Below are 22,576 nucleotides of genomic sequence, written 5' to 3' on the forward strand. Positions count from 1 at the left end.
GAAGGGAATAGACTTAGAAGATAAAGACAGGTTGCTCACCCTCTCCAAGGTAGAGAGAACGAGAGGGCACTCTCTAAAGTTAAAAGGGGATAGATTCTGTACAAATGTAAGGAAGTTCTTCTTCACCCAGAGAGTATTAGAAAACTGGAACGCTCTTCCGGAGGCTGTTATAGGGGAAAACACCCTCCAGGGATTCAAGACAAAGTTAGACAAGTTCCTGCTGAACCAGAATGTATTCAGGTAAGGCTGGACTCAGGGCACTGGTCTTTGACCTAGGAGCCGCTGTGTGGGCGTACTGCTGGGCACAATGGAGCGCTGGTCTGACCCAGCAGTGGCAATTCTTATGTTCTTAGACTTTGGCCCCAAGTGTATGTGGCAAGCTTGTCACTCAGGATGTGAGTGAGTGGCTAGTCAGCCTCGTGGCCCTGTAAAATTTTGGGACAAGAACATTAGTCAAAGCCCTTTTGAATCTGAATTACAGAGTGTGGGGCTGCTGTTAAGAAGGCTTGCTGGTAAGTGTCAGATTGCCTGATTTCTTTTGGTGAGTATATGGTTAGGAATGTTCCTTGCAAGGACCCTAGAAACATCGAAGGTATGCAGAAGGAATGAGATTAGGTGGTTACAACTTATCCAAAACACTGCAATAAAAATGATCTTTAACGCCGAGAAATTTGATCATGTTACTCCACTTCCAAAAAAAAAAAATCACCCACAGAATTACATTCAAAATTATTTTCCTCGCTTTCATGGTCCAAACCAATCATACCCCTTTATTTATCGCTAGGCTATTGATCCCATATGAATCTTCGTGTTCTTTTCGTTCATCACAGAAGCATCTTCTAACAGCCCTCTCGGTTCGACAGTTATTTTATGATACCACACGTAAGACGATTTATTCAGTGGTTGCACCTACTTTCTGGAACACTCTCCCTTTGGGCCTGAGACAGGAGAATAATCCTAGCAAGTTTAAATCCAGCCTTAAAATTTTTCTTTTTAAAGATGTCTATGAGATTTATAGCTAGGACTAAATGCATATGATACTCAGATAATGGCCACATATAAGATAACTCCCCTCTCTCTCCCTTTCGTTCTTCCCAACCCCCATCTTTTTTTAATGAAATGTATCCCATTCATTTCCCTGTTGCAGCTTGTATCATCAGTTATTTGTTGTATTTCATGTTGTCTTTTTCCCATTTTACTTATATTTAAAATTTTTTCTTGTATTATAAATTCTCTACAATGTATACCGCTTTGGTAATTAAAACGGTATATCAAGCTTAAATAAACTTGAAACTAGATATTGGCTTCTCTTTTAAAAGTAGAAAAGTTTGTTATTGGAAGGGTGGGAAGGTAATCCCCATGTTCTGCCCATGAGAAAGATTTGTAAAACCTGACATGGACAGCTTAAAGTGGGTTTAATGAATGCAAACTTTGCTTTCAGACAAGAGGCCAGTGTTAGTCACATGCATTTTACTGAGTATTAATAATGAGCTTTCTTTCATGTGCACATTTTCACAGTGTCTTTGTTCTTTATGAAAATCTCTTGGTTATTGCAGCGAATGCTATTAATAATTATAAATTTAATGCTTTGTGACAGTGTTTTTCTGATTGTTCTCATTTTTTCATTCATCATGTGCATAAGTCCATTACCCCCCATTACCACATAATTGAATGTTATTATAAAGCTTGGCATTTAATAGATTGTGTGGTTAATCATGTTTTTAGCTTTGGAGGGTGCAAATTAATTTAGAAACATAGAAAGATGACGGCAGAAAAGGGCTATAGCCCATCAAGTCTGCCCACTCTACTGACCCACCCCAATAAGTCTAGATGCTAGTGATTTGTCCTACGTAGGGATCCCACGTACAAGTCTAGATGCTAGTGATTTGTCCTACGTAGGGATCCCACGTACATGTCCCATTTACTCTTAAAGTCAAGCACGCCGGTGGCCTTGACCACCTGCACCGGAAGCTTATTCCAGTGATCTACCACCCTTTCCGTGAAAAAATACTTCCTGGTGTCACTACTAAATTTCCCCCCTCTTAGTTTAAGCGGATGCCCTCTTGTGGTCGAGGGTCCTTTGGGGAAGAGGATGTCGTCTTCCACCTCGACACGTCCTGTGATGTATTTAAATGTCTCAATCATGTCCCCCCTCTCCCTGCGTTCCTCTAGAGTGTAGAGCCGCAGTCTGCTCAGTCTCTCTTCGTACGAGAGACCCTTGAACCCCAAGATCATCCTAGTGGCCATCCGCTGAACCGACTCGACTCTAAGCATGTGGCCTCCAGAATTAAACACAGTATTCCAGATGAGGTCTCACCATGGTTTTGTACAGCGGTATTATGACTTCTGGTTTCCGACTGACGAAACTTCTATTGATACATCCCATCATTTGCCTTGCCTTGGATGTGGCCTTCTCTACCTGCTTGGCAGCCTTCATGTCTGCACTGATGATTACTCCCAAATCTCGTTCTACTGAGGTTCTAGCTAATGTTACTCCATTTAAGGTGTAAGTTCTGCACGGATTTCTGCTACCGAGGTGCATGACCTTACATTTCGTAGCATTGAAGCCCAGCTGCCATGTCGAGGACCAGTTTTCCAACGTACGAAGGTCCTGTGTCATACTATCCTGTAAAAAGCTTTCACTTACTATGTTGCACAGTTTCGCGTCGTCGGCGAACAATGTTACTTTACCCTGTAGCCCTCGTGTCAAGTCCCTTATGAATATATTAAAAAGGAGAGGACCCAGGACAGAGCCCTGCGGCACTCCGCTGGTCACCTCTGATGTTTCAGAGAGGGTACCGTTGATCATCACCCTCTGAAGTCTACCACTCAGCCAATCATTGACCCATGCAGTTATAGTCTCACCCAACCCCATTGATTTCATCTTGTTTAGTAGCCTGCGGTGTGGGACGCCGTCAAAAGCTTTGCTGAAATTCAAATATACTATGTCCAGAGACTCTCCTGAGTCCAACTTTCTTGTTACCCAATCAAAGAAGCTGATGAGGTTGGATTGACACGACTTACCCTTAGTGAATCCATGTTGACTAGGATCCCTGAGATTCCCCTCATCCAAGATCGTGTCCAACTTACATTTAATTAGTGTTTCCATGAGTTTACATACTATCGACGTGAGACTCACTGGTCGGTGATTCGCAGCCTCTGCCCTGCATCCCTTTTTATGCAGAGGAACAACATTCGCTGTTTTCCAATCCAGGGGGACTCTCCCCTTCTTTAGGGAGAGATTGAAGAGCATGGCTAATGGTTCCGCCAGGACCTCGCACAGCTCTTTGAGCACTCTTGGGTGCAATTCGTCTGGACCCATGGCTTTGCTCACCTGGAGTCTTGACAATTCGCTGTAGACATCAGCTGGTGTGAACTCAAAATTCTGAAATGGGTCTTCCGCGCTTGACATTGCTTCCAGATGTGGTCCTTTCCCTGGTGCCTCGCAGGTAAAAATCGAGCAGAAGTATTCATTCAGTATTTTGGCTTTATCGGAATCTGTTTCCGCGTAATTCCCGTCCGGTGTTCTGAGGCGTTTAACGGAATAATTAGCCACTTGTATCTTACATTTCTTTTCCAGCCACATATACATGATTCCTATTTATACTGCAGGATTTTTATTGTGCCATACTCAGATGATGTAAATCCTCAACAAATTTACAGTATGGACTGCTAGCCATTCCTTTACTCAAAGAGAACACCTAGAACTGTGCTGATATAAACTAATGGAGCAGTACCTGTGTTTCAAACTTGACCAGGGCAGTTTTAGCATATTTACACAATACAAAGACTGTGAAATCCCAGTTTCCGAATACATTTTACAGTATTGTTGCTTTCATTTTGCTATAAGGCTTTAATTTAGAGTCTTCCTTTGCTCATTTTTTTAAACAAAGAGAAACTTTAAGAGCACAAAAGCAGCCTTTACTAACTAGCATCCTGGCTGCAGTCTCCCATAACTTCCTGCTCAGCATCTGGTGTTAGCTGTTTCAGATAGCGCCCTTTGCCCATCTCTCGCATGTATTAAATATTTCTAAAGGATCTTTGGTGGGAGGTGGTTTTTAATAAGTTTGAAAAGCACAGGGAGAGTATTTTATCACATTGCAATCTATCTGTTAATTTTTGTTACTACTGATTTTAAGTTTACCAAAATGGCAGTCCATAAGGAAGAATACTTTTGCCAAGACATGGGACGTGTGACAATGTATTTGAGTATTCAGATAACATACAGGAGATGTGATGTTCATAATGTCAGTATGATACAATGGAACTTCTTAACAGGCAGCCAAGGGGGCAGAGTTTGTAACAAGGACCTAAATCTTGCCAGATGCAGGGGTGACTTACAAAAAAACCCACACAGTGACAACTTTGAAGATCCAATGAAATGTTGTCCTGACCTTTATAATACATTTATAATAGCTGGTTTTCAGTATTTCTGTTGAAATGATTTTGTTGTTTCATCTGGTCTCTGCTTCTGTGGTTTCCCTTTGCAATCTGTGCTGCACTCCTCAGTGCCTGTGAATGCCAACCCACAGCTATGAGAGCTCTTGGCCATACTAACTCTATATTTGTCTTAATATCAAAATATAGAATGCAATAAATGAAACAGGAGAGACAAGTATTGAGAAGCATCAGAAAGTAAAATCAATCATTAATGTAACAGATTTTAGAGTAACGCAGGAAACTCGTCATTGATATTCTCCTGAGGATATCTATTCCTGTCATGAACATAATAAAAAGCGTTCAATTTTAGTGGCAGACACAGTCAAAGCAACTGTTTTCCAAAAAAAGGTCCAGCATAATGAAGTTGACATATTTTGTTTGCCAGCGCATTGCTGGAAGTCAGGTATGCTGTTTAGAAGTTAATAGGATCTGGGATAATTCTGCCCTTTTTCCTTGAAGTAACATTTCTGGATGAAATAATATGAAACGGAGCGCGCTTAGCTCAAGGGCTGTTTGTTTTATTATTTTGATTTTGCAAACCTATTTCTGAGTGTAGCCACGGCACATTCCATTGCCAGGAACATTAGTCAGGGCAGGGAGACTGAAGCTGATTTTGTTTGTGTGACAGCTGCACAACCAAGAGGTGCTACGGGCAATGGTGAAGAAAACAGAGTTGGAGATCAATACAAAAGTGATTGAAGCCATCAAGAGGATGGAAGACCCCATTCAGCGACAGCGCACCCTGGTGGAACAGGAGCGGCAGCGGTACCTTAATGAGGAGGAAAAAATTATGAAGAAACTGTGGTAGGTGAACATAAGGATACACTGTTCTGCTTTTGCATTGGCTCAGCATAGGAATTATGTAAAGTGAGAATTCTATAGGAACTTTTCAGTTTACACGTGGTCCCTTTTTCAGAACTTCTGGTCTTTATTATCCACAGGGACTGTTTTTTTATAATCATTCAAATACATTTTACATATATGTATTTATATTTCATTTATGGCTTTTTTAAAATGTCTATTTATGGATTTTGAGAACAAGAAAAGTAGTGCTGTATAGCAAGATATGTAAGATAAAATAGAAGTGCAAGAAACTTTGCAGACACAAGACACATTGTTAACAACAGCAGAATGGACAGAAACCAATGGCAGAAAATGTCCAAAGACAAAAGATAAGATTTGAGATTATGTAGAGATTTTGACATCTTTTAAAGCAGATTTGAAAACTCATCTGTGTGTCCAAGCATTTTACTAGAATTAGGGGACCTTGAAGGATAAATTGTGTAGATAAACTATTGCAAGGTTGTATGGATAGTTGATAGGGTTGTATTATTTTATGTCTATTTTATTGTAATCTACTTAGATTTTAAGCGGAATATAAATTTTAAATATAAATAAATAAAGCAAGATGCAATTAGAGAGTCTAAATTGCAGTGACTCAACACGTATCATATTTCAACCATAGGCTTTCCTTGGATGTCACAACATTGGCTTTTCTGTAATCTTAAACTTAACAGAGAAAAATATAGAACAACAAATGGAACTTGCACAGTCAAAATGGCAGCTGAATCTAAAATTGAAGGCATAAAAGTACAAAAAAATATATCCTTTCATAGACCTGCCCCCTCCCAAAAGAACCATTAATAAACCCTATCTTTATAGAAAAAACCTAAACATAAAGGGGTCAGTTTTCAGCATGGTTTAAGCTGAGTGGCCAGCTACTAGTATTCAATGGCACCTCATGAGCCCTGCTGAATATCAGCTCTGACCGCTACAGCAGTGCCTGGGTTGTGTCGGGTAGTCTGGGGGGTAGAGACAGAGAGAAACTGGCAGTTAAGTAGGCACCAGCCATATTCAGTGCCAGTGCCTACATAGCAAACGGGCAGATAGGACAGTCCTATCTTTGACCAGTTAGCTAAGTGGGTGCCAGCACTGAATATCGGTTGGCACCCACATAACTTCCAGCTTACCACCTGATCCTGGATATTCATTGCTGATGCCCAAAGATGGCCCAGCCTTGAATATCTAAGTATACATCTGCCTATGGTTATCAGTGGCTTAAAAATCCTTGACCAAAATCCTGGCCCAAAAACTTATAAATTTGCAACCAAGAGTGACAAGCTCAAACCTAAATTGTGGATCCGCTATGTACATGACACTTTCGTCATTTGGCCCCACGGACAGGAAAACCTCTGTGAACTTCTAAACCATCTGAACAACAGCCACTCCAACATAAAATTCACCATGGAGACAGTGACCAATGAATGCCTTCCCTTTTTGGATGTAATGATCAGAAAGCCTGGGACACACAGTATATAGGAAACCTTCCCATACCAACTGTTATCTACATTCAGAGTCCCATCACCACCCATCCACAAAAAAGAGGGGTTCTACACACACTAATGAACAGAGCACTAAGAGTTTGTGACCCAGGCAGCCTTCAGAAAGAAAAGGACACCCTCCAGGAAACATTTCTTGCTAATGGCTACAGCAGAAAGGCTACTTCTCTAGCCCTAAAACTTATGGACAGCCTGACCCAGAAAATCAGCAACAGCCAACAACCATTAAAGGACAATGTTGCAACTGAACAAAAAATGGTAGTGGTTCCCTATGTCCAAGGAGTAACAGATCACATAGGGAAACTACTAAGGAAAAATAACATCAAAACAGCCAACAGTGCACCACATAAACTCACATCTACACTCACACATGTGGAAAAACTGGTTACCTCTGCTCCAAACCCTTGGGGTGTATGAGATCCTATGTGGATGTCGCCAATTCTACATTGGTGATACTGGACACACTATAGAGGAAAGACTGAAAGAGCATGAGACACCAAAAGCTATGCAATACAGAAAAATCAGCTATAGCCCTCCATGGCAGAGAAACCGATATGATTAGATCTGAGAACACAAAAGTCCTGGAGAAAGAAGACCACTGGTGGCCGAGAAGAATCAAAGAGGCAATAGAAATAGCAAGACACCCCAATAACTTCAGTGGAGATAAAGGATTTTCAATAAGCAAAGCATGGCAACCGCTCATTCAAAAGAAAGTCAGTTCAAAAAGGTCTGGGGCCGAGGACAAACGCTTTCTCCCTCCATCTAAAAGTTTACACACACACCTTTTTTTCTGACAGAATTGAAAAAAATTTTTACCACAGACTTCCTTCCCCACCAGAATTTAAAACTGTGTCCAATGGATGTTCCTGCCAAAATTCAAATTTGTGTTACCAATGAACATTCCTGCCAAAATTCAAATTAATGACTAACGGTCCTTCCTGTTCTCAGTCAGGTCAGTGGACCCACTATATATAAAGACAAACTGCAGAACTCACAGCATGATGACTGAAATGTCGGTTCTACCTACCCAGACGTGGCGAGTCCCAGACAACAGCTACAATTTCAACCAAGAATTTAAAATCTATTCTGAAAATATATCCTCCAAAATAATCATACATTTAAGAGTGAACTCCTTTCTCAATAGACATCAAGTCACACTCAAAATAGGGTGTTGCATTTGTAGTGCACAGTGATCCATACATCACATATCTGTCAGTACAAAAATAACCTAATGAATCTCAAATAAATGCCCGATAAACCCAAGACCCCCTACATACAACCCTCAAAAGACAAAAAGGTCCGCACGGCCTGCTGTCTATACAGATGAGGCTGTCTTGTAACAAACATGTCACTTTTTTTTTCCATAAACAATTCACAACACTTTCCCAGCAGTCAAGTGCAATAAAACTATATGGGGTAAAAAAATTTTTTTCACCATCAACATAGGGTACAATGCCAATTCAGCCAAATGCAAAAACATATGGGGGCTGCTTTTGGGGGAAGGGTGTGCTGGGGGCAGACAGCAATCATGCTTTGCTCTGGGAGGGAGGAAACAGAAGGGGCCACGGAGCATGCAGGAATGGCACAACAGGGGGCAGGGGGAGAGGGAAAGGGGGCAGACAGCAATCATGCTTTGCTCTGGGGGTAAAACAGAAGGGGCCACGGAGAAACAGGCAGGCATGGCGCAACAGAGAAATGTATGCAGGCAGGGGGCCAGGGAGAGACACAGACAGAAAGAATGACAGACAGGCAGAAAGCATCCAAGGAGAGACAAAGAAAAAAACCAGACAGACAGACATCTACTCTAGCACCCGTTAATGTAACGGGCTTAAACACTAGTAGTCTTTTAAAATGGCCAAACAGATGTCCATGTAGACTTTGTGATTTTTTTTTTTTCTTTTTAATTCCTAACCCCATGGAAATGAAAAATACCTACTGTATCTGAATGTACACCACTTCAATAGCCTTCAGGCTTGCAGTTGTTTTATATATTCAGATACAGTAGATATTTTCATGTCTGGGGAGGGGGGGGAGCTGAAGTGAGATTTGAATCTGAGTCCCCTACCCTAGGCTACTCATCAGATCTGTATTGACTGCGTACCTGGGCCCTTTCTAAAGCCAGACAGACCCTTGTCTAAGCTCTTCATTTCCACCAAAAAAGTACTAACTTGTGAAACCACCTCCTTTTCTAATATTTAGCCATCATGGGTAAGTTAGGCATTGGGCGAAAGATCTCATAGCTGTTCCTATTCAGTCTTTCCTTTTTCAACAGTGAGGGTAAGACTTGCTTTCTTCAAACACTGTGGCACCAGCAGTGTAGCGAGGGAAGGAGATGCCCGGGATGGTGGCATCCTGCATCACTGCACCACGCCCCCGTCACATTTTCCCCGCCACACGCACCCCTGTCCCACATACCTCTTGAAATCTTTCCTGGCAGTGAGCAGCATTTCCTCCCTGCTGCTCACACCAGCCTCAGCTCTCCCTCTGACATCACTTCCTGGTCCCGTTACCAGGAAATGACGTAGAAAGAGATCTGAGGCCAGCATGAGTAGCAGGTAAGAGATGCTGCTGGCTGTCAGTGAAAATATGAAGAAGTAGGTGGTTGGAAAGGAAGAGAGATGCTGGCGCCCCCCGCCAAGATGACACCCAAGGCATGCCCCCCTCGCTATGCCACTGTGTGATAATGCCTTGTGATAATGATGCATTAATAATAAATTATCTTAACATGGAACTGCAAAGGGAGCATTTATGTGCAAGGGGCATGGGCGTTCTAACCATTCCAGTGTGCACTTTATAGAACTGGGTCTGTGGTGCTACATTCAGGTGCACACACTTAAACCTGCTATTGATATGGCACGTTTGCCCTTAAATTTAGGTGTGTCATTTAGGTGCTAGCTTAGCTTAGGGTTACCAGACGTCCGGATTTCCTCGGACATGTCCTCCTTTTGAGGACATGTCTGGGGGTCCGGATGGCTTTTCAAAACCCGGTACTTTGTCTGGGTTTTGAAAAGCTTCCCCTGAAATTGTGTCGGGCAAGAGGGCATCCGCGCATTGATGTCACGCGCATGCACAAGTGTGCATCATTGTGTCGCATCCGCACATGCCCGGATGCCCTCCTGCCCAACCAGAGCAAGAAGCAGGGGTGGGGCTAGGGTGGGATTAGGGGCAGGACTGGGGTGTAACGGAGCGGAGATAGGCGGGCCCGAGGGTGGGTCTAGGGGTCAGGATTTTACGAATGTAAAATCTGGCAACCCTAACTTAGCTAGTATTCTGTAATGGATTAGACACACAAATTTACTGCCATAGGATACTAGCTTAGCACTCAGCTTTTTTGGCACCTTATTTTTAACGCCTTTTATGCCTTTTTTGGTGATTTTCCATCTTTAGAGTTGTACCTATAGATAGTTGGAATGATTGACAGACAGACATCAATCCATTTTTCATAATTCTTTCTAATATAAGAATTAAAAAATGACAGCTTTAACAGTTCCACCCCTGCCCCCACAAGCCTAGCACAACATGATTAAAAACAAATATACCTATCATTCAATCCCACCCACCATTCACATTCCTTTGCTCTGCCACCTGCTGGTCAGATGCAGGGTTGTAGGTGCTCATGAAATGCTGAGACTCTCATTATTTGGAGTTTGCAAGGATTCTGTGTGTGAACTGATCAACAGACCTGTGATTTAGGAGTATCAGCTGTGACACCCCCCCTCCAAAAAAAAAAAAAAGCACAATAACCTCACTAGTAGCTGCAAAGGGACCTGGGTAGTGAAGAAGCCATGAAGGAAACAGACTTGCAGCTCAGAGCCAGTGGGTGAGGGAGAGGATGAAACAGATTAGTGGTTATCAGTTAGAACCATTAACCTCCCCCCCCCCCCTGCACCTTGGCAGGGGGATGGGGAGGTCATTTTAGCTGGTTGATTTCAACTAGGGACACAAGCAGAAAATTGCTGTTTTATGTTTGGCATCATTTTTTTTCCTTGTTAGTGTAACTCCAAATAAGGCCCACACTTAATTTTACTGAATTATCAGAAATCTCATATGAATGCAGATACAGGGCTGTCAGTCACTGAAGGAATCGCTCAGAATCTGAAGAGACTGAGCACCTTGGGACATGGCTTCTGTCACGCATACAAGCAACAATCAATAATCATGAAAAAGAAATAAGTACCTGACAGTTAAACAAGGTTTCATCATTGGATTGAAGTCCTGTGGAGGCGTTAGTGTTTACATATTTGAAAGTACAGTACTTTTCACATAGTCAGTCCCACTGTTTTGAAGCAAGGTAAATTAATTTGGTGGTGGGCTGGTTGTCATACAAACAAATCCCATGCACAGATCACACTCCGCTTTAGTGTGGGTTTAGTACAAAGAGCAGAAAAGTGGATGAATGAAAGGAGAATTCATGGCGTTTCATGAAAAGGAGAATTTTTTAAAACAATCTAGTTTTAATTAAAGACACACACTTTGTTAAAACAAACAGAACAAATCGTGTATACCAGGTCAAGAAAGATGTAGAAGTAAGTCCAAAAGGAAATAAAGTGATAAGAATCAGCTTCCTTTCTCTTCTGAGAGAGCTCGCAGTCTAGTTAAATTCAAATTTAAAAGTAGCACAAGTAATGACTTGCTGTCAAATTATTTTTTATCAGTAATCCCAAATATTGCTTGGCCCAGTCTGATAAAACATGTATTACGCTATGGAGGCGGTTTAGACTCTAATCTACCCCAGATTCAATGGTTTTGCCATTTCACTACCAAAAATAGACATTAAGCCAAATAATTGGGGTGCTGCTAAATAAAATCCTCTGACTGGTCCAATGGGAACACACTCAAATAGGCAAGACTGTTGGATGGCTCTGGAGCAATGAATGTGTGATGGCCGCCATTGTCCATGATCTTATATTTGTTTCTATGTAGAAACATAGAAACATGCCAAATGGCCATCTATTCTGCCCATCCGTAGCATCCACTATCTCCTCCTCTCCCTAACAGATCCCACATGCCTGTCCCACGCTTTCTTGGATTCAGACAGTCTTTGACTCCACCACCTCTCCCAGCAAACTATTCTACGCATCTACCATCCTTTCTGCAAAACAGTATTTTCTTAGATTACTCTTGAGCCTATCACCTTTTAACTTCATCCTATGCCCTCTCATTCCAGAGCTTCCTTTCAAATGCAAGAGATTTGCCTCATGCACATTTATGCCACGTTGGTATTTAAACGTCTTTATCATATCTCCCCTCTCTTGCCTTTCCTCCAAAGTATACATATTGAGATCTTTATGTCTGTCCCTATACACCTTATGATGAAGACCACCAACCATTTTAGTAGCCTTTCTCTGGACTGACTCCATCTTATTTATATCTTTTTGAAGATGCAATCTCCAGAATTGTACATAATATTCTAAATGAGGTATCACCAGAGTCTTATACAGGGGCATCAATACCTCCTTTTTCCTACTGGCCAAACCTCTCCATATGCACCCTAGTATCCTAACTTTCGCCATCGCCTTTTCAACCTGTTTGGCCACCTGAAGATTATTACATACTTTCACATCCAAGTCCTGCTCCTCTTTCATGCACAAAGGTTCTTCACCCCCTAAACTGTACCATCCCCTTGGGTTTTTGCAGCCTAAATGCATGATTTTGCCTTTCTTAGCATTAAATCTTAGCTTCCACATTTCAGACCATTCTTGAAGCTTCCCTAGGTCCTTCCTCATGTTGTTCACACCATCAGGAGTGTCTACGTTATTGCAAATTTTGGTATCATCCGCAAAGAAGCAAATCTTACCCGACAGCCATTCAGCAATATCACTTACAAAAATGTTAAAAAGAACAGGCCGAAGAACTGAACCTTGAGGCACGCCACTGGTAACATCCCTTTCTTCAGAGAGATCTCTATTGACCACGACCCTCTGTTGCCTTCCACTCCAGCGGTTCCTGACCCAGTCCGTTACTTTGGGGCTCATACCAAGGACATTCAGCTTACTTATTAGATGCTTTTGTGGAACACTGTCAAAGGCTTTGCTAAAATCTAAATACACCACATCTAGCACACTCCCGCTATCCAATTCTCTGGTCACCCAGTCAAAGAAATTGATCAGATTTGTCTGATAAGACCTGCCTCTAGTGAATCCATGTTGCCTCTGGTCTTGTAATCCACTGGATTCCAAAATGTCACTATTCTCTGTTTTAAAACAGTGGCAGAGAGTGCGGTATAATGGTTAGAGCTATAGACTCAGCATCCTGAGGTTGTAGGTTCAACACCTGCACTACTCCTTGTGACCCTGGGCAAGTAATTTAATTCTCTAGTGTCCCAAATACATTAGACAGATTGTGAGCCCATCAGGATAGATAGGGAAAAAGCTTGAAGTGCCTGTATGTAAACCACTTTGATTGTAGTTGTAAAAATACAAAAAGGTGGTATGTAAGTGCCAATCCCTATCCCTTCCTCTTAAAAGCATTTCCATCAATTTACTTACCACAGAAAGACTTATGGGCCTGTAATTCCCTTCTTCTTCCGTACTTCTACTTTTGTAGAGAAGGACCACATTCACCCTTCTCCAGTCCTCCGGTACCACTCCTGACTCTAAAGAGGCATTGAAAAGATCAGCCAGCAGAGACGCCAGAACTTCCTTAAATTTCTTCAGTACCGTTAGATCAGGTATCTCAAAGTCCCTCCTTGAGGGCCGCAATCCAGTCGGGTTTTCAGGATTTCCCCAATGAATATGCATTGAAAGCAGTGCATGCACATAGATCTCATGCATATTCATTGGGGAAATCCTGAAAACCCAACTAGATTGCAGCCCTCAAGAAGGGACTTTGAGATCCCTGATTTAGATGTCCACCATCCAGCCTCGTCGTTTTGCCAACCTTTAGTTTAGCTAGCTCCTCACGAACACAATCCTCTGAAAATCAGTGAGAGTCTACCACACCTCAATCCCTATTTGCGTTTGTCTTCTGAGGTTCTACTCCCAACGCTTTAGCTGTGAACAGAAATATTTATTAAGCAACTAGCTGATGCCCCGGCGTTGCACGGGTATTTAATTATAGCAATAACACTGTAAATGGATTCAAATAAAGATACTTTATAGTGGTGAATGAAATTATTTTTTTACAGCTTTATAAAAAGTACAATATTCAAATTATAATGTGAAATATTTGACAAAATGAATACAATACAACTAACACAAAACTTGATTATAAACAACATTTTTAGTTTCAACTCCAGGAGCAAGAACATATAAATTCTTGGGTGAACCCACCCTTGAGCAAGCAACATAGAGTTGACCATGGGAAAAACAGGGGGAACTGAAATCCACTCCACAATATGTAATAGTCTGTCCCTGTGATTTGTTGATTGTGATAGAGAATGCAAGTCTCACTGGAATTTGCAAGCTCTTAAACTGAAAAGGAAGATGTGTAGCAAGTTTAGTTCAAATCGGGCAAGCCGTTTTTGCGTAGGCAGATTTTTACATTGGCAGATTTTTACATTTTTGCCATTGACATGAATGGGTGAAAACTGATTTTCTGTTTGTAGCTCCTCCCACGTGTGCAGGAGGGCCGCGAGACCCCCAGAACATATCACCCCAGGTAGTGAGGGATCTGCATACCAAGTTTCGTTCAAATCGGGGAAGCCGTTTTTTCGTTGGCAGCTTTTTACATTTTTGCCATTGACATGAATGGGTGAAATCTGATTTTCAGTTTGTAGCTCCGCCCACGTGTGCAGGTGTGCAGCGAGACCCCCAGAACATATCACCCCAGGTAGTGAGGGATCTGCATACCAAGTTTCGTTCAAATCGGGCAACCCGTTTTTGCGTTGGCAGCTTTTTACATTTTTGCCATTGACATGAATGGGTGAAATCTGATTTTCTGTTTGTAGCTCCGCCCACGTGTGCAGGTGGGCCACGAGACCCCCAGAACATATCACCCCAGGGAGTGAGAGATCAGCATAGCAAGTTTCGTTTAAATCGGGCAAGTCGTTTTTGCGTTGGCAGCTTTTTACATTTTTGCCATTGACATGAATGGGTGAAATCTGATTTTCTGTTTGTAGCTCCGCCCACGTGTGCAGGTGGGCCGCGAGACCCCCAGAACATATCACCCCAGGTAGTGAGGGATCTGCATACCAAGTTTCGTTCAAATCGGGCAAGCTGTTTTTTCGTTGGCAGCTTTTTACATTTTTGCCATTGACATGAATGGGTGAAATCTGATTTTCAGTTTGTAGCTCCGCCCACATGTGCAGGTGGGCCGCGAGACCCCCAGAACATATCACCCCAGGTAGTGAGGGATCTGCATACCAAGTTTCGTTCAAATCGGTCAAGCCGTTTTTGCGTGATCGCAGCACATACACACACACATACATACATACACACATACACACCTCCGATTTTATATATATAGATTTGGCCTTATCTTTATCAGCTTCTACATATTTCTCCCCTTCACCTTTGAGTCTCACAATGCCACTTGTGCACTCCTTCCTATCACTAATATATCTAAAAAAATGTCTTGTCCCCTCATTTTATCGTGTCAGCTATTTTCTTCTTCTATTATTTGCATCTTTGCTTTCCTGGCACCTCGATCAGCCTCCCTAACTGAAAGCTATTTATTTTAATACCTATAAAGATTGTGTGTGCCATACTTTCACCGTTCACATAAATTCATATTTCATACCAGCTTTCCATTGTACACCAAAGGTAGGGTTACCAGATTTTCCATTCAGAAAATCCAAACCCCTTAGACCTGCTACCAGGTCCACCCAGTTCCAGCCATGCCCGCTCCATCACTCCCCAGTCCTGCCACCTGCTGTCTTCTCTGGTCAGGTAGGAGGGCATGCACACAAAAAGCCATCCGGACCCCCAGACATGTCCTCAAAAGGAGGACGTGTCTGGGGAAGTCCGGACGTTTGGTAACCCTAACCAAAAGCAGTCACATCAGTAATAATACTAAAGGAAAACACAAAATCAGTATAGTGACATCAGTAAGATGTAGTGGAGAAGTTATCCATATAGGCTATTTTTAACACAACTTATTTTACCACAAGCTGTGCGATTTTAGCAAGTGTCCCAAAGTGTGACAAAATAAGCCATTTTAATGGTGACCCATGTTGATAGCTTCTTATTTAATGACACATTATCAGTAAAGCAATAAAAGCAGAACCAATAGCAAACCCCGGCCTAAGCATGGAAATAGCAAATTGCAGACTACGCCAGCTTTGGTAAAAGCAACCACGAACAAGTAGAACTGGTGGGTTCCAGCCAGGGCTGGTTTTAGAGATGCTGAGGCCAAGGGCAGAAATTATGAAGGGGAGCTCCTGATCTCCTCTCCTCCCTGCATCCTCCCCCTAATCTCCCCATCTGCCATTACTACTACACTTTAAAACCAACTAAAATTGACTTCTTCACACACAAATCAACGACAGACCTTTACCAAATACAGAACTGGGAACCCCAAGAAATTAAACTCAGCAAGAGAAATAAAACCGGATATGCACTTTTTGTACTGAACCCTCAGGGGTCCTGGGCCCATGAGCTCTTAAAATTAATCACCTTCCTAGCTGGTGAGGATCCCCAAATCCTGCCAGTTAAAGACCACTTCCTCTGGCCTGGCAGCCAGAACTCTCCAAGCTCTGCAGCTAACAGCAGTGTCCATGAGCTGCCACCAGCTGCAGAGCTTGGAGAATTCTGCCTAATGGACTGGAGGAAGAGGTCTTCAGCTGGCAGGGCTTTGGGATTCTCCATCAGCTTAGGTGTTTATATTTTGCATTTGGGCACGGGGCATGGTGGAGGGTAGAGAGAAAATGTGGTGCTCATTTTGGGCTCAGGGCTACTGTCCACCTCCTCCTTCCCACCTCCATTGGCTGTCTGCTAAACCACTGAACACTAGTGATGCCCAATTCAGGGCAAAATTTTTCAATTCGATATGGCCTATTGAATCGATTTTTTGATTTGATTTGCTTTTCCTGCCCAATCGGGCATGGTTTTTTGGGTTGTTTTTGGGGTTTTTTGTTTTTTTTTCCAAACATTATGGTGGGTTTATTATGTAGCCTTTCCACCCGCTCCTCTTTTCCCTCTCCAACCCCACGCTGACGCTGTGGTGTAAACAAAATTAACAAAAAAGTCTTTTCCTCTCTCTGTTAGGTCCTAGCTCACGCTCGCTAACATCAGCTCTGGCAGGATACACATTTCAAATCTGACATATTGTAATCACAAAATAGAAAATAAAATTATGTTTTTCTACCTTCCACTGCCTTATCCAACATTTGTTTCTTTCCCACTGTCTACCATCTCTCTCTCTCTCTCTCCCTGCCTTGTGCCCTGAGTCAAACCTCTCTATTCCCCTCCATTATTATGTGCAATATTTCTTTCTCTCTCTCCCCATGCACCATCTCCCCCTGCCCTCCACCCTATGTCCAACATTTTTCCCTCTCTCCTTCATTCATGTCTCTGTCCCCTCCATCAAATGCAGGATTTTCCCCCTCACCCCTTTCTACCTCTCCCTTCCTCTCCTCCACCCCAACAATTCTTTCTCTCTCTCTCTCTTTCCCCAGGTGCAGCATCTTTCCTCCCCTCCCATCCACCTGCGCAGCAGCTTTCCTCCCCTCCCACCTATTCCCCTGTGTAACAGCTTTCCATCCCTGCCATCCCCTGTGCAGCAGCATCCCATCGACTCTCCCACCATGAAATCTGACATACCTCCGAGACCTCCTAAAGCAGCAATGGCAGTGGACAGTCAGCAGCGGCATCGCTCTGAACAGACTACTCATGGCCTGCCCCGCTAGGGCGTCATTCTGCTGCATCATTAGTGATGTCATCAGTGACATGACAAAGGGAAGGCCCGGTGGGGCAGGCCACAGAGCAGCCCATTCAGAGTGATGCCACTGCTTCTTTAGAAGGCCTTGGAAGTATGTCAGGTCTCACTTGGGGGGGGGGGGAGATATTGGTCGCTGAATCGGTGAGTCCGATTTTCTTGGACAATGAATCAATTCAAATTGGCAAATCGGGCAGCACTACTGGATACAATACAAAGATCTATGATAACATATCCCAAAACTAGCATATTCTGGTTAATAAATTTAAAATAAAACATTTTTTCTACCATTGTTGTCTGGACATTTTATTTTCCCATCATGTTGGCCCCATTTTGTCACTTCTGCTTTCCTGTATCTTCTGATAATTCTCTTTCTAGTGTTTGCTGTCCATATATCTTTTCTCCTTTCTCGTGTTATGTTTCGTTCCCTGATTCCACCTGTCTTTGATTATACTGATCTTTTTTAGCTCTTCCCACCCTTTTTTTGCTTTTCTGCCTCTCCGTCCACTCAAATTTCACCCTTTTTATTTTTCAGCTACCTACCAATTTTCCATCTCCATTTCTCAGGCTCTAGCTCTCCCATTTACTACTACTACTTATTGTTTCTATAGCACTAACAGGCATACATAGCACTGTACACCAAACATGTAAGAGAGCTTACAATCTAGTTATGACAGACAGAAAGGTGCAACTCACTCCTTTCCCACCCTCTACTCCTCATTACCACATTTCTACCACTGTACTCACTTCTCTCTCACTGTTGTCCCGTTCATCTTCTTGTCATCCCCATTTAGACCTTTTTGACATGACTCCACCATTTCCAGAATCCCCTCTCTTGCTCCACTCTCATCAGGCTATATCTCCCTCTTCCTTTCTCCCCATCCCTTAGCATCTTCTTATCCCATCTCTACCTCTCTTCTCTCCTGCCTCCCATGGTCCAACATTTTTCCCTCTCTCTTGTTGTTCTTCCCTCCCCCTTGATGCTGAACAATAGGCTAGAGGAAAGAAAAAGAGACGTTGCATCTCTCTTTCCCTTCCACCCTCAGACCTAACATTTCTCCCTCCCTCCTTTCCTTCCATCCCCAGGCCCAGTTTCTCTCCCTTTCTCCCCCTTTCTCCACTCCACCTGCCCTTGCCAGCTACCCTTCCCTCTCATCCCATCCCATATCTTTCCCTCCGATTCCCAGGTCCACCATTTCTCCCTTTCTCTTCCCAACAGTCCTCCCTTCAAATGTCTCATTCTCCCTCCCTCCACTCCACCCCATGTCCAACTTATCTCCTTTTCTCTCCCTCTAGACCAGGGGTGTCAAACTCAATCACATAAGGGGCCGAAATCTAAAACACAGGCTAAATCGTGGGCTGAATTTTTATTAAGATATTTAGTCTTAGTAGAAGTATAGATCCTTCCTCACCCTCAGACACCGGTGGCGCGGTTAGGCACTTGTGTGCAATGCCCTGACCCAACCTAGCTTTTACACTGGGACTGGGTCCTTCTGCCTGCAAATGGATACTGAGGCAGCTTGGTGAGGAGCTTGGAGCACCGCTAGGAGTGGGGCAGTGTGTTCAGGCGCTTGGAGCGCCACTGGGACTGGGGCTGCACAGTCAGGCACTCAGAGGTGGTACAGTCACCGCGGGTCACATAAAATGGCCAGGCGGGCCAGAGTGCCCTCTCTCCCCCCCCCCCCCCTCCCGGACCTTGTTTTTGACATGTGTGCTCTACACCATTGCCCACCTTCTCTCTAAATCTCTGTTTCCGGGCACCATAAGTTATTTCCCTTCACTTCACCTCCCCCCACCTCCAGTCTGGCACTTCTTTAAATCCTTCCCCATTCTACTTTTTAAAAAAGCCAACTGGTTCAGAGGATTTCCTTGGGCCAGCATGCCTATCCCCTTCTTTCAGCGCCAGTCCGACGTCACCTTCACCTTCCAGATCTCGCTGACAAACTAGCCACGGCAGCGATCCTGAAGCACTGCTTTTAGCTCCCTCTGTGCTTTCCTTCTGCTGAGGTCTGCCCAAAAGAAAACAGGAAGTTGCGTAACTGGGGACAGACTGTGGCAGAAGGAAAGCGTGGAGGGGGTTGCAGGCAGCACTTCAGAACCACAGCCGAAGCCAGTTTGTCAGTGAGTTGGGGAAGGTGAGGGTGATTTTGGACTGGCTCTAAAAGAAGGGGAAAGGCATGCCTGCCCACAGACTCCCTCCCCCTCCCCCGAGCTGTGGGACCCAGGGCAGTTGCCTTATTTGCCCTCTCCTAATGCCAGCCCTTGTTCCAGCATAAGACTGCTGCTGGGCGTCAATAATGAAATGGGTAAAATTACAGCAGCACAAAGCCAGGATTCGCAAAGTGGATCGGCTACTTAAAGGCTTGTTGAAATAGCAAAGTCTGAATGTCTTTCCCAAAAGAAGAAAAATTCTTCCATGGAAGGTAATTGCACAGTTACCATGATTTTATGAACCTTTTTGGCACGAAACACTGTTTTACATGTGTAAAAGGCCTCTTAAATTATGGCTCCATAAAAGGAGGATGGATTGAGACATCCAGGTTTTACTTCCATTGAAAGCATTCAAGTAAAGCCAGGATGTCTCAATCCATCCTCCTTTCGCTGGAGCCATATGGTCATGCTGAAAAGTACAGACAGTACAAGCTGGCCCGTTCTGATACTGTAGGCTCGGCCAGGGGAAGAGTTTGGGAAGAGCACGGGCAGAGTTGTAAGTTATAAGCATATTTTAAGCAGGTGAAAACGTCAGGACCCACAGTCTAGGCCGGGGGTCGGCAACCCGCGGCTCCAGAGCCGCATGCGGCTCTTTTCCACCTTTGCCGCGGCTCCGGTAGTGTGTGACGCAGGCATGCAGCTTACAAGTCCGGCGTCGCGGCGGGAAATAGCCATGTTGAGCAGTGAGCTCAGCACGTACACAGATGAAAACCTTGCTTGCTGATTGGTCCGGCGGCACGGCGGGGCCGCCGGACCAATCAGCAAGCAAGGCTTTCATCTATGTACGTGCTGAGCTCACTGCTCAGCATGGCTATTTCCCGCCGCGACGCCGGACTTGTAAGCTGCATGCCTGCATCGCCAGAATTTAGGTAGGCTGTTTTCATCCCCGTGGGAGTCCCGTGGGTCAGGGGGGCGTCCCCGTGGGAGTCCCGTGGGCCAGGGGGAACAGGGAGACAGAAAGAAAAAGTTGGGGGAGAGAATGAGGTCTGGAGGAGAGGAAACATACAGGAGGCTGAAAGAAAGGAAGATATAGTGAGACAGACTCAAAGAAGGGTGATGCTGGAAAATAGGTGGAATGGTAATTCTGACAAACACAGAAGGGAAATGCTGGATCAAGGAGAGATGGGGTTCAGGCTGGATGGAATGAGGAGAAATGCCTTGTTGGCCCGGAACTTCCTCTCCTACATCAGGTTCAGGAGCAAAAATCCCATTAACCAGCTAAATTAAATATTTTAATTAGCTATTAATGTGCAAAAATATATTTTACATTGTTAAGTGAAAAAGTCCTTTTTTTCTTCAGATTGACAGCTAACTGCATGATCTTGTATATAGCATTAAGATAAGAAACAATATATGCAGTGTTAGATTTGTTTTATAATGGTTTTGTAGCTCCAAGTTTTTTTTTCTTTTCGAAAACGGGTCCAAGTGGCTCTTTATGTCTTAAAGGTTGCAGACCCCTGGTCTAGGCACTCTCTGCAGGATTTGTGCTAGCATTTTATAAAGACACTTAGGGGTCCTTTTACTAAGCTGTAGTCAGCACTAGCACATGCTTATCATAGCTTGAAAGGTTTTTTAAGACTCTACCCTGCTTTTTTTTGTTGTTGTTGTTTAACTTTACTTGACCATGGGACATGAAGCAAAGTTTTAGCTCTAACATATAAGTATACAAATAGGGAAGCATGGAAAACTGGGCTCATGGAATTCTTTCCAGCCCTTGTATGTGTGTGTTTGTAATTTTTGTGTGCATTTATGTTTACCTTGTGCAGCATGAGGCTTCATCTAATGAGGTTGTTAGCAGAATTAAGGTTGCCAGATTTTACGATTATAAAATCTGGACACCCTAGACCCGCCCTGCAGGCCCGCCCATCTCCTCCCCAGTCCAGCCCTAGCTCCATCCCCCGCTGCCTGTTTTGGTTGGGCAGGAGGCTTTTCAAAACCTGGACAAAGTGCCGGGTTTTGAAAAGCCATCCAGACCCCTGGACATGTCCAGGGAAATCCGTACATCTGGTAACCCTAACCAGAATGAATAGCCTTCTATTATCAGTTCAAACATTTCAAAATGGCAAACATCCATTTAGATATAGGAATCCATGTAGAAAATGTGACATGCCAAAAACTGAAAATATCACAGACTATCGTGGAAAGTGCACCACTCTAATGATAATGGTCAAGATTGGTCTTAGCTCTGGCAGAGCTTTGGGAGGGCAAGGAAAATGATTCCCAATGTGGGGAGGAGAAGGACCTCCAGACATGCTGAGGAAGGTTGGAGCTCAGAGTGGCGGTACCCAGCATCACTGCACATTGCGCCTCCTCCACTCTTCCCCGCCACTTGCGCGTCCCCCCTGCCCCCTCCCATGCACCTTCCACCTGCTGCTTGTGCCAGCTTCAGCTCCCTTCTGATGTCACATCCTGGTCCAGCAATCAGAATGTGACATCAGAAGGGAGACAAGGCCAACGCAAGCAGCAAGTGGAAGATGCTGCTTGCGTCAGTGAACGTTTTAAAGATGCATGCAAAGGGACGGTGAATGGCCTTTTCCCCGCAGTAAAGGATCTGCCGCGAGTTGCCTCCCTTCCCACCTCTCTTGATCAGCAGCCCCCCTTCGCAATCGCAGCAGCAGCCCCCCTTGCGAGTCTAGCAACCCCTTCCCTCTCACGGATCTTGCACCCTCCCTTTCTGGCTCCCCGAATGCTGGCGGCAAAAACAAACGCAACCAATCCATGACTCTCCTGTGTCGGCCCCTACTGCCTCCTGGGGCGGCCTACCAGCCAGT

General features: G+C 44.0%; 1 protein-coding gene across 17 annotated transcripts in view; it reads left to right on the forward strand.

The window, feature by feature from the left end:
• Positions 1-22,576, forward strand: part of KIAA1217 (KIAA1217 ortholog) — a 1,295,419-nt gene that overhangs the window by 1,219,269 nt on the left and 53,574 nt on the right. For all 17 annotated transcript variants that reach the window (XR_004538150.1, XR_004538149.1, XM_033931366.1 and 14 more), the window contains one exon: positions 5,069-5,244. Coding sequence is in view for 15 of the 17 variants with exons in the window: in XM_033931366.1 (XP_033787257.1) it covers positions 5,069-5,244 (176 nt within the window). In the remaining 2 variants the exon portion in view is untranslated. The remainder of the gene's footprint in view (positions 1-5,068; positions 5,245-22,576) is intronic.

This window comes from Geotrypetes seraphini, chromosome 2 (assembly GCF_902459505.1).
Source record: "Geotrypetes seraphini chromosome 2, aGeoSer1.1, whole genome shotgun sequence".
NCBI classification, from domain to species: Eukaryota; Metazoa; Chordata; class Amphibia; order Gymnophiona; family Dermophiidae; genus Geotrypetes; species Geotrypetes seraphini.